This window comes from Phyllobates terribilis, unplaced genomic scaffold, assembly GCF_046119375.1.
Source record: "Phyllobates terribilis strain yellow unplaced genomic scaffold, ASM4611937v1 Scaffold_11__3_contigs__length_659146591, whole genome shotgun sequence".
In the NCBI taxonomy this organism is placed as follows: Eukaryota; Metazoa; Chordata; class Amphibia; order Anura; family Dendrobatidae; genus Phyllobates; species Phyllobates terribilis.
This window is the reverse complement of record NW_027362771.1, coordinates 177,834,716-177,847,627: the sequence shown is the minus strand read 5'-3', so window position 1 is coordinate 177,847,627 and position 12,912 is coordinate 177,834,716. Positions and strand designations below refer to the sequence as shown.

General features: G+C 37.5%; 1 protein-coding gene across 1 annotated transcript in view; it reads left to right on the top strand.

Annotated features, from left to right (window-relative positions):
- Positions 1–12,403, top strand: part of SLC38A1 (solute carrier family 38 member 1) — a 101,108-nt gene extending 88,705 nt beyond the window's left edge. Inside the window, exons 15-16 of the mRNA XM_073651846.1 lie at positions 567–664; positions 4,116–12,403. Of these exons, the coding sequence (XP_073507947.1) occupies positions 567–664; positions 4,116–4,196 (179 nt within the window). The 3' untranslated portion in view covers positions 4,197–12,403. The remainder of the gene's footprint in view (positions 1–566; positions 665–4,115) is intronic.
- Positions 12,404–12,912: the final 509 nt, after the last annotated feature.

Below are 12,912 nucleotides of genomic sequence, written 5' to 3'. Positions count from 1 at the left end.
ACAAACTATTTTTTCCAAGTGTGTATCTATTGTTATGTACAGGACTTGGGTGGATGGGGCATCCTACAGAGGCATTCACTGTAATAAGGCAGGTGGAGTCATTTTGTGCTCTGTCTGGCCTATTTTTCGACAGTGTCTACCTTGTTAAAGCGGGCCAAAAGTGCAGTCGACCAAGCTTTTGTTGCCTGCCTCAAGAAGGTGGTCACTGCGGAAATGAAAGCCAGACTGAGAATAAAGTAGCTCTGTCTGCCTCATTAAAGTCAATTGCCCCATTGATGGATCCACCAGAATCCCATTTTCCAGGGCTTCAGAGAGAAGCCCTGATATAGCCGCTGACTTGCATCAATTTTTCCTGGAGAGTTTCTGTGGCTCATAAAGGGTGGCCCAGAATCCACAGGAAAAGCAGAGAAGATTCTGTTCTTTAATTTTTATCAATCTTGGGGTCTAAGAGGTCTTGCCTTCTTTCATGCAGTTATACGTGAAAATCTATAAAATATATTCACCCACTTTTAGGTGCTCACCTACATGACATGCAGTGATAATAGGCATTTTAATATACTTCACAGGTGCAACATCTGCTAATATGCTGATATTTATTCTTCCTTCAATATTATACTTGAAAATTACTCATGGTAATGATACTTTGTCCAAAGAGAGATTTTGGGTAAGTTTATTGATACCTTTAATGATACTCAGTAATGAAAGTTGGAAATGCCTGAAAAGTAAGCTCGAAATTATACTAAAGCCATGTACATAATTTGTTTTTGTGATGTTGTACAGTATGACGCCAGATTCCACATGGTAAAAAAAGTGGTCAGTTTAATACCATCTTAATGCATCTTCTTGGTATTCATTCTCATGTCCATTACTAGACTCGCTGCACTGCTAACCTTGCAAAAATGCAGGCATGTGTAACCTGTGAGCAATTTGGAAAGGGCCTGTCAAAAGTGCATGGGTTACTGCATTTCTAATTCTTTTTGTCACTTCCAATCAAGCAATGGATTTATTCACTTTAATTGGTTTATTTACCCACTTAAAAAAAGTTAAACTTTTTCTACATTGCATATATATATATACAACCTTCAAGTGGAGGTCCCAGCACAGACATTTTTGCCATATCGATGGAGCATGCCAAAAGGTCTGATAGATGCGAGTCCTGTACCTATGTAGAGAACTGTGGTCCATTTAACCCTAATCTGCTTGGTAAGCTAGTCAAATGGAGCATTTACACAGCTCTCTCTTCTATTTTGTACAAAACTGCAAAATACTTCTGTTTGTGATAGTTTGGCAGCTCTAAATAGGGCTTCCACAGTACGGTTTGCGTCATCCACTTTATCTGTCAAGTACAATATGAAACCCCGCCTTCAACCTTCAACCATTGTACAAGGATCTGGACTTATACGGGGCCCCCTGGTTTGGGTCCAAGGAGTGGCTGCTGGCTGGAGAAGCAGGCTGGCAGAGAAGAGTCATAAACCAAACCAGCCTGCATAGGACTTGCATCTATGGAACATCCGTAGATACACTAGAAATGTCTGTGTTGAAATTATCTTTTAAATGCAATATTCTGATCATTTGTCAAAATGATCCCTAAAATGAAGTTAAAAATTGATGGTCACGTCAGAAGCAGCCAGAAGATGTCAGCTATTATTTTGCATTATATGCAGTTAGTTTTGATTCAACCTAATTCCCATCAGCTTGAATGTATAAATCACCTAATATCATCCACACCGGCCTTGTACATATGGTGTATATTTGGTGCAGTCTGGAAGAGCGGAATAGTGGAAGTCTTTCCTTTAGGGATTCACTCTTCATTTTATAAAAAAAACACACATGGAAAAAGTGCACCAATATCAAAACCAGATTAGAAATGTATTTTTTAGACTGGGTTTTGTGTCACATTTTCCACCCTGTTATGACATTCATGACAATAAAGTTATCCTGTATGGGACCTGTAAGGCTCAAATGTCCATTTGAAATGTGTCCTCTTGTCTAGATTCTGTTTTTCAGCAGGTTAGAAAAGGAGAGCTTTTTACATAATTACGGGTAATTAAAAAGGGATTTTTTTTGGTTTTTACAAAATAAATTTTTGTCAGCTTTATAGAATTTTTTTTTATTAATAATGTCTCAACAGAATGTAAGACTATTTTTGACTTGCCGGTTTCAGATCCAGAACTGGAGGGTATGTATGAGTTATACATACTACTGGCTAGTGGTCATGGCCTCGCTCCATACACTTGTATTGAGCGAGGCCACACCCTGTCTAGTGTGCGTGGCCGACTAGAGGGCGCGGCCTCATACATACCCTCCGATCCCAGCTCAGAAATTAGTGAATCCACACATTGCACAGTGTGTGCTAGGGTGGGGGATTCATAAGTCTGCAGTCACACAGAGTGACTGCAGACTTATCGTTTTGGACCGGACAACCCCTTTAACCATCTGTGCCTTCTGATGACACATGCAGGCAGGACTATTGCCGAAGGCAAATACAGGTTGAAAAGTTGATTATCTGTCTTGGATTTTTTTCAGTTATTGCCTGATATCTCACTTTTAATATATGGCTCTACCATCTAAAATGAAAACTATCGCAGATCAGTCAAACAACAAGGCAGTAATAAAATAGCTGTCTAAAATCTCGAATGTATTGTTAGCTTAGGTGCTCATACATATTAAACTAAAGTTGAAGCTTTCAACTTTAAAGAACATTGATCAGGTGAAATTCAACAGACAAACATTTTAGCTGGACTACGATATACTGTTATCGTCTTACAAAAGGTCAGCCACATTTGAATATTTCATCTAATAGTTGTTCTGAAGAAAGTTTTTTCATCCATGAACTCATCCAGAAAGATAATTTGTCATTTACCCGAGGTCACTAAAAATGTATGACCTGGATGGACAACTGAAACAACCAATATGGACTAAAATGAAATGTAATGAAATTGTCAGCCTACTACTATGTAATGTGCACAGCCATCTTAGGGGCACAGTAAACAATAAATAGCTGTCTGCCAAATGAATGTTCGGCCAATTATTCAGTAGGCGATTATCTCTCTCTTCTCCTTCATAAACTAGAGTGCTTGATCTGCCAAGCGTTCTTGTATACTCTATGAGAGAACTTCTGCCAAACTCCTTTGGAGGCGGCTAATATCACTGAGAACAAAAGGTTTGGCAGTCCAAAATCAGACAAGCCAGTGCCTAATCTCTCCTGACATAATCTGTTGGGAAGAGTGGGGAGGCCGCATACACATTAGACTGTCGGCCAACGTACGTCTAATGTATTCTGGGTAATAAATCAAAGATCAGCACTCTATTGTTTGAGTTGTGCTCGTCAAGATCCAAACAATAAACTTCAATAAAGTCTCGGCACTGACGTTGTGGAAAATTTGTCTTTTATTCAGCAAGTAAATAGGATGCATTTCAGCCCATCCCAAGCCTGGAATGGGCTGAAACGTGTCCTATTTGTGGAATAAAAGACAAGTTTACCGTCACATGATTGCCATGACTTTACTGAAGTCAATATATCCTGGGGACCTTAAGTCTTTTTGTTCTCAATGCCTCTATTAAGGATTTTCAGATTAGTACTAGCTATTTTACTTAAACTATAATGCACAATATAGCATTACAAGGTCCCACAAGCCCCAGTACAAGTTGACTGGAAGACAGTCTGACTGGTACATAGATCTTGTATTATATCATGCAGCACAACAACACTCCTGTCCATATGGATTTACATACTATTAGGAATTAACGATTAATTGTGATTACGGTATATTCTTTTTACATGCAAGTTCAGTACAATGTTTGAACTGTCATAAAATTATTTTTTTACTCTAAGCTGCATGCTCAAATGCATATGTGTAATGAGGCATGGTAGAGCATATGTTTTCTGCCTGTTGGAAATGGCTAATAATGTTATAAACACTGCACAAGCATTTTGCGCTTTTTTTTTTTCATTATGTATTATCTGTTGTAGGTTATATATGATGAGCATTAGACATCAGCAAAATAACAGATACGGTCGCTTCATACATCACAACTGATTTAGTGAAGATGTCTAGCAAGGTTTACCTATTTTCTTTATTTAATACAGCATTTTATTGCTTTTTTCTTCACAGGCATGTGCTTTCTTTGTACTTGGCTTGTTGTTCTCCGGCGTAAGCATTCCACTTGTCATATACGACTGGGTTCATCCATGAAATCCATAAGATGGAAGCTGATCTTGCCTACAAGGTGTCCGCTAACCACTACCACCACATTGTTTTAAAGGCACATAAAGGCAATCGTTTAGGAGGACAATTCTTACTATACCTCATTGGATTTCCCTACTCCATGTCTTTCAGTGTCACAATTATGTTTCTCAATGAAATATTACACTTTGTAGAATACTACTTCTTCAACTTATGTTTAGATGAGTTCCATAAATTGCCTCAATGTTTTCACCAATTGTGTTAAAACACATAAATTACATAAGAAACCAACATAACGTTCACCTCAACTTTACCCATTGAATATTTATCAATTATTGGCCTCAACTTTGGGACCATCTTTAAGGCTAATGGATTGCCATTGGCCATAGAAGTGTACAGTTTAAATTTATCTGGAATTATTTTTCAAATGGAATTAGCACGTAGATGGTAACTATTATATTAGGCGGCTTGGTTCAAGTCCACTTATCCTCACTTTTGCTATTACTGAAGATTAATGTGCTATTGGTCCTGTAATGGCATAGTCCAAAAATTCTACTCAGTAAGTAACAATAAAGAAATAAAACCTTTTAACCAGGATATACTGACAGATTCAAATTCTAAATATGTAGTTAAATAGTTAACTGAAAAAGGCATAACGTTTGACTGCCAATAGACCTAATTGCTTAAAATAGAAAAATCTAAAACTCAATTGCCCCTAACTATGGCTAATTTTTCCAGTATATAAAAATGGGCCAATTGACTTATTCCTTTGTAAGACTTTGTTAGTTGAAGTAATGAGTCATCAACTGATATATTCTAAATACTCTTTTTAGTGCACTTGCACTTACTCCTGCTTATATTTTTCCAAATGTTCCATTGTCCATAATGACTAGTCAGACGTTGTCTGCTTTCGACAATTCTTTTATGTATTCCCTGTCAATCTATTACCCACAGCAAATACAAGGTACAAAAACGTAACTACAAAAGATCAGCTACAAAAAGGCATCTCTTCCTCTGACTTGCCCCTCTATTATGTACAGTCCAGTGAGCAAAATATAATGTTTCATTTTGTTGCAGGTGAAATGAACAATTGTGAGCTGGTTTAACTGGAGATAAAAGCTGCCCCCCTTACATTGTCAAAAGTTGTGTCCATCTTATACCATGTTAGGTCTCAGTTGTGAAGACAAATTTTTTGTTGATGATTTTCTAATGGCTTGCTCTTTTCATTGATTGCCATATTAAAATAGTAATGCATTAATAGCAGTCATGGCTGATTTTCAGCTACATTTTTAAATGCATATCCCTTTCAGAATTTAAGAAGGTGTCGCACTATATATGGTGCAATGACATTGGTAAAGTTAGTTCATACTGGTATCTACTAATTGTGTGAGCTGTTTCATGGGCCTGCAATTGGTGGCATTAAAGTTCCAGCATGTATTATGCTAATGAAAACCTGAGTCTATGGAATAGCACTTTTCCATCGGCATAGACATGTTATTTATGAACCCTATTATGATTTCTCTAACAACACCATATGTGCATTAAGATGTACCCATTAACAGCTCTGTTGTTTTTTAATTCTAATGCCTTAGAATTAAAAGATGTTTCTAGTAACCGATAACTTAATATATTCGGGTTTTATCCTATATTAGTATTTTTAGATCATTTCAGTAGTTCTTTATTGATTCGGTTACCATCAAGATCTTTATTTGCTTGTGTCCAGGGACTCGGCCTACTTGCATACAATAATGATGTATCAATTGTTAGGCAGTTAATAGTTTGCTAAAAACCTAAATAGATAATAGTTAAAGATATAAACAAACCAATATCTATACACATTTAGTCTTAAAGGGGATTGCCAATTTATTTTAGCAGATGTGTTAGGGGCATCATTTTGTGGCACTTAGTATTATATAAGTATGACAGGTTCTCCTTTTTCTCTTGTTAGTGTAAGCTTTCCTCACAGACTTCACAGCTCTCCATAAAATGGCCGCTGGTGGAGGCGCATGTGACCATAGTTGTCCATCAGCCACCTCCAATAGAAAACCAGCTTTCCCATGTCTGTTCTTCAATTGGAGGAGGATTATGGCCTGATCTGGTCACATGCTCCTCCATCAGCTTCCATATTGTGAGGAAAGCTGCATTGACAAGACAAAAGAGGAGACCCTGTAATTCATATATATTAGTAGTAAGTGCCACAAGTGTCTTAAACTCATTCGTTAAAATATAGATAAACTGGACAATTCCTTTAAAAACCTCTAAACTACTGACTATGGTAAATTCTACTAAACTCTTCTGGTAATTTCTAAATGTTAGAAACAGCCAAAGACAATCCAGTATATACATTTGATTTTGCCACCTATTTGTGTGGAAATTAAATTGTTTTATATACATTTTCATTTTTCAATTTATAAAATATAAACATAAAATATAATTAACATAAATGTGAAATGTAAAATAATTTTTTTTTTCTTGAAAAATTATAATTGTTATGAATGAAGCAAAGAAAACTAATGGTACAAAAGAAAAAAGATAGAAATACACATAACTGTATGTGGCCGGGTAAAAGATTGATAGGGAACACGTTATCCAAATTGGATCTACTTCCATTTGTAGAAAAATATACAGGTGAAATATGGACATTATATGGATTAATATAAATTTGTCCATAGATTGCACTCCAATGTTACTAAATTTAGCTACCATGGTTAAGGAGAACATATGCAGAAAGAAATTGTCTCTTCCCAATGTTTTAATAGACACACAAAGTAAATATTGTTCGGTATCATTAACATATTATTTCATTTATTTCTTGACTTTAAAAATGCTGTGGATATGTTGACCAATATTTTTGTGGTATTAAGGATGGAGTATATGCTGCAGATTTTTTCGATTCTGATATTCTGCTATTTGTACAATGCTGCTATGTTGTGTAGTATCTGAATGTTGAAAAGTCCTCATCCTTGGCTTCATTGTTCTTACCAAGGAACATTCACAAAGCACAGTAGTTAGTACTAGTCCTTTTCTACGTGTATGTTATTTAAATATATTTATTAAGAAATGAATGAAGAACTAAACATGAGCACAGGTTTGGGATTCAAGTGTGTACTAATCTTAGTAGTATAGTGGGCATATGTGTGTGATAATTAAGCAGTCTGGTGCAAGATATCTTCAAATTCCCATATCAATAAATATTAGGAAATTCAGTCATTTTACATTAAGAACAGGGCAAATAATTTAATAGTCCAGGTCTCTTTACAATGCTTATATGGGAATAGAGTTGAGCAAAATGACACGGAGGACCTTGTTCCAAAGGTCACACTGAAAGTCTGTAGTCACCAGACCAGAGTTCTGCAAAGTCCGTGGTCACTGAACCAGAACTCTACGAACACTCTCCTAACTGCGCCCAGGCGCCTCTACTTACTAGTAGACCAAGCAAGACCGAAGAGGTGTCGGGGAATGACAGTATGTAGGAGGAGGTTCACAGGGCTCTGGACTATTGACATGACCGCCGGACAAGAGTCCTCCAAATCTTTATTATGCTCAACTCTATGTTTGCGCAAAAATCTACCCTAAGTATCATTTTGCCTTTAAGCTGAGCTGCATTTCAACACTGAAAATATTGAGATGTCACACAAAAGGCATAGGTCTGGAATGGTCCCAAACCCTAATAATGAGCTTTCCCAGGAAAGTCTGACATCAGGAATAGATAAATGTTTGGAGGTCTCACCACCCCATTATCATCACTGCTTCCAGGATTATCAGCACTGCAGTGCCTTCATTCTCAGGAATCGTGGAGAAGCTAGAGGTCAGACCCATAGTGATCATTAAATGTTGGCATGCCCTAGTGATATGCCATCAGTTACTCAAAAGGGGGCACCCTTTCAAAGGAAAACTATCACCAACTATCTTTGCAATTGATGTCCAAATAACATCACAATGTGACATTCTGGAGATTGGAAAACCGATTGACACATACATATATCTCACCTATTTCTAAAAAGTCAAGGGCTGTGCTCACTTATTATGGCCCCCATTATGCCACTTTGGGTTGCATTTAGTGAGAGCAACCCAGTAAAAACTTCCGGTTAATAGGGCATTATACCATAGAGATGTCCTACTATAAAGTGACAGATTCCCTTAAAAAATTCTGAAATACTATTAACAATTATTATTAACTTGGTACCAGCTTGTAGTAAAATATAGCATAAGATCATAGTGGGCTGTAGAAATGGATTACTCCAATTTTGCCCTTATATCACTGCAATTTTTTGTATCTTGGTGTATTCTAATATAATATATTTATGGTACTGTTATCATTATTCCTGTCTGTGAACAAGTTTTGCACTAGGGTATATATTGAGCCACTGCTTAAAATGGCTCCCTGGTACTTGCCTCTAGTTTTCAATAGACTTAGGGAAATACACTTTATTTATACAGAATACAAAATGTATTTTACATGTTTATGAAGTTTTGAAGTTTTAAAATCTAAGTTTAGTACGTATCCTCCCATGTGTAATGAAAAACATACAAGCTAGCAGCTTGAAAGAGGATATATCATAATTTACTGAGTTATAATGATGAAACAAATATCCAGGGATCCGCCTTAGTATATGGGTGGCAGTTACTTTATAATTTCCCTTTTTTTCTGTTGGTTTGGTAGGCTGGCAGGGGAAGAGAGAAAGCATCCACCCAAACCAATGTTAAAGGGAACCTGTCACCACATTTTTCCCCTATGAGGTAAGGCCAATACCTTTCAGCCCTGATATACAGCATTCTAATATGCTGTATATATGCCCCCAATCTGGCCTGCAAGACAAGAAAAGACCTTCTATTATACTCACCTTTGGGGCTTTCGGGTCCGATGGGCATCATTATCTTGGTCCAGTGCCTTATCTTCTTCTTGCGATGCCGTCCTCGATCTTGCTTCATGTGGATAACGTGTCCTACATCATCCATACAGTCTCCCCGGCATCGCGTTCTTGCACAGGCGTACTGTCGAGGGCAGAGCAAATTACTGCAGTGCGCATGTCCAGGAAAAGGCCAAAGAGGCTACAGCACATGCATACCGTAGTACTTTACTCTGCCCTAGTCAGGGCATAGAAGTACACCTGCGCAGGAGTGCAATGCCGGGGACACTGTGGATGATGTAGGAAGCGTCATCCACACTAAGCAAGAAGGAGGACGGCATTGCAAGAAGAGAGGAGGCACCGGACCAAGACCAGCAACGCCCATCGGACCCATAGGTGAGTATTATGAAAGGTATTTTTCTTGTCTTGCAGGCCAGATTGGGGGTTTATATACAGCATATTAGAATGCTGTATATGACAGCTTACAGGTACTGGTCTTATTTCGTATGAAAAAACCTGGTGACAGGTTCTCTTTAAAGCAAGGTATGTATTTCAGACTGACACAGATTCTTCATAGGCACTCTAGATAAAGTGGAGTCACAGATCACAACTCAACCCTAATGGAGACATTACAAATTATCCAAACAACAAGCACTGACTAAATAAAGAGGAGGGAAGCATGAGCCTTACAAATATGAATTATAAGCACACATCTGGACAAACACTTTATAAATTTTAGAAAAAAATTGAGAATTTTCTTACTATAGACCCTTTTCCTGAATGTTATAAAAAGGCTTTGTTCAAATCTACATCAGAAACCTTAGGAGAACTCAGCAAACCTCATTATAAGTCAATGGGGTTCAACCGGAGCCGGCACAGTGTTGTTGCTTGAGTTATAAACAGAAGGCACAATGAAGATATGAATACAACTTAATGTGGTTCTTATGAATTCTCATACTGCCACCTTAAATATTTTTAATAAAATCAACACTTAAAAGGAAAAAAAAGGCAAATGTGATGATCAATTCTCTATCAGTTCATGTAAGATAAATCCATGATGTACAACATAGGGTGCAAGCATAATATAGATGCTTGGACTATGTAAGCAGATGCATTCCAGGATAGAATTTTGTGTTTATTGTATCGTGATGCCCAAAAATTGTAACTCTATGCATAAGTCATTCTGTTATTAATGTGTTTATATGTACATATGCTGTAAATAGATAATATGCTATATATTTTTGCAATGGTTTCTTTTTAGTTGTCAAGTTAGAATTACCATTTTAGGTATTTTCGTAGATGTAGTTAATGACGTAGTTGGAATTCATAGTAAAACAAAATGAAAAATAAAATTTGTACTTAAAATAGATGTTAAGAAAAACACTGCACAATGTGTAATCTTAAGTAAACGAACAATACCTACTGGCCTACCTGAGGTAGCAATAAACCGCTTATCAACAGCTGCTATACATGTATGGCACAGCAAGTGGGTAGTTGCTGCAATGCAACTGACCTGTATGGTACAGTGATGCCGTGAGTTTACCGTCAACATATTGTGTCAACTGTAACTAACAGCTGAAGCCTGGTTGCAATTGCAATCCAAGCTAACGTAGGTTCTGGCCACTAAACACCATAGATGTCAAGGTCAATGGCAATGCAAAGGGACCCGCTCTGTCAACTTTATACCCCTTGGATAACTTTGCAGGGTATTGATGGTTGTTATGGCATTTAGGACCTCATAATGACCCTTACGGATATAATTGTACTACTTATTTTACATTGACATTTACACTGCAGTACAACCCACCCTCACTCCCAGTGATACTACAACAAAATGTTACAAAAGTTAACTGAAATAAGAAAAAACTAAAAAATATAAAAAGAAAATTGCAAAAAAAAACAACCCAACATTTTTATCATATAAAAGATTTAGAGGGGTTGTCCACTACTGAACAACCTATTTTAATGCCCTAAGTGTGCTAAATAAAATAAGAGAAAAGTGCCACCCCTGCACTCGAAACACTGTAGCCCCAGCAAACTTATGCTGTTAAGTCACATGAGCTCTGCTCTATATCAGCAGCCGCTGATCCGTAGCAACCTGGGTCAGAAGTCGCTGATTGTTTGTGTCTAGTGAGTACTGCTGCCCATCAGTGGCCACAGGTAGACTGCAGCGCTCTCCTGAGATAAACATGTCACAAGATCACCAGGGGATACAGCAATCAAAGTGAATGAGCGGCATTGGTCGGAGAGGTATATATGACTTTTTTCTTACTTTATTTAGCATATTGGTTGCATTATTTAAAAACTTTTCAGTAAAAAAAAAAGAAAGAACTAAAACAAACAAAAACAAGGAAGAGAGTCTTCTCAAAGTTTTTCCTCTAAATTGGGCTACTTTTTTAACCATCGGAAACAGCTATCAACTGTAATGAGATTTCTTCCACTCAAGATCACAACGTATAACAGATACCCCATAAACAAGTTTCAGTTAAAAATGTCCAGAATGGATATCCCATTTTCGACTTATACTTGAGAAAATATTTTCATAGCAGGGCTTAGACTAAAAATCTAAAATAACATGCCTCAAAATATTATGCTATTAAATTATATTTTTACCTAACAGACTACAATTAATGATTGTATTGTACTTGTGGGGTTGTATTCTTAAAATAAAAATTATGGCAACCCTAGAACTGCCATGACAGTAAGATGTTTTCTTATCAAAACTGTGATATTGATCAGTATTGATGTTAGTCGTCTCATGTGGGCTCTGTATTTTCTACCTATTTACTCATATGGTAAAGAAGAAAATTTGGGGGTTATTTCATTACAGAAAGAACATGAAGTTTGGCATCAAGTTTTGGACTTTTCCCCAAAATTTTAAAAAGGAAAAATACATTTATTGAAAAATGTATTGAAAGTGGTTTTTCGGTTTCAGAACACCCCTTTTCTGTAGTTGCAGTTTGTTTTAAAAAAGAAAACCAAGTTTTATTCACAATTCCCGGGTTCAGTGCCCAATTATGCTCCCAATATCTGTTATTGTTTGCAGCACTAAAGTTACACATGAACAGTGGCACAGCTAGTAACTGAGATCATGGGCTCTGCCCAAGTTGATGACAAGAGCCACTTAGTAATTGGCTGCAGCGTTGTCGTGATATCAGTGCTGCCGACAATAACAGACACAAGGAACAGCAGAGAAGACTCAGCCATAAACCCTGGGAGAATGAATAAAGCAGAATTGTTTTTTTAAAAACAAACTTTAGTCGAGGAGAGGGGATTTCCAAAGCCAGAAAGCCCCTTTAAAGGGAACCTGACAGATTCCCGATGCTCTCCAACCCACCAACATTTGTAGATGTATTGTTAAATTCCCTGCCTAACAAGCCCTTCATACCCTAAGTCACCTAAACGCATGGTTAAAAAAAGTATTTAGAAACTCTCTTTTTTTATGCAAAAGAACCTTTTGACTAGTCGATGGGGCATTGTTTTCCTCAGACTAGTCGTCCTCTCTACATGTTGTCACGCCCCTGTTGGAATAATAACATGATTTGCAAGAGCCGGCATCATTGCCCAATCTCTGCAAATCTCGCACATGCACGCGGCTTTCTTCAGTGGTCCTTACAGATAGCTCCACTTGTTCCTACTGATCTTTGGCTCTTCAGTGTACGTGAGCCATCTTCTGGACATCAGGTCATGACCAGTGCGACTATGAAGTCAGGAAGCGCTCACCCAGCTTCAGAGGCGCAATGACGTGGCTGAAGAAAGCCGTGCGCATGCACAAGATTTGCAGAGAGCTGGCGATGATGCCGACTCTTACAAATCATGTTATCATTCCAACAGGTGCGTGATAACATGCAAAGAGGGATGACTAGTCTGGGGAA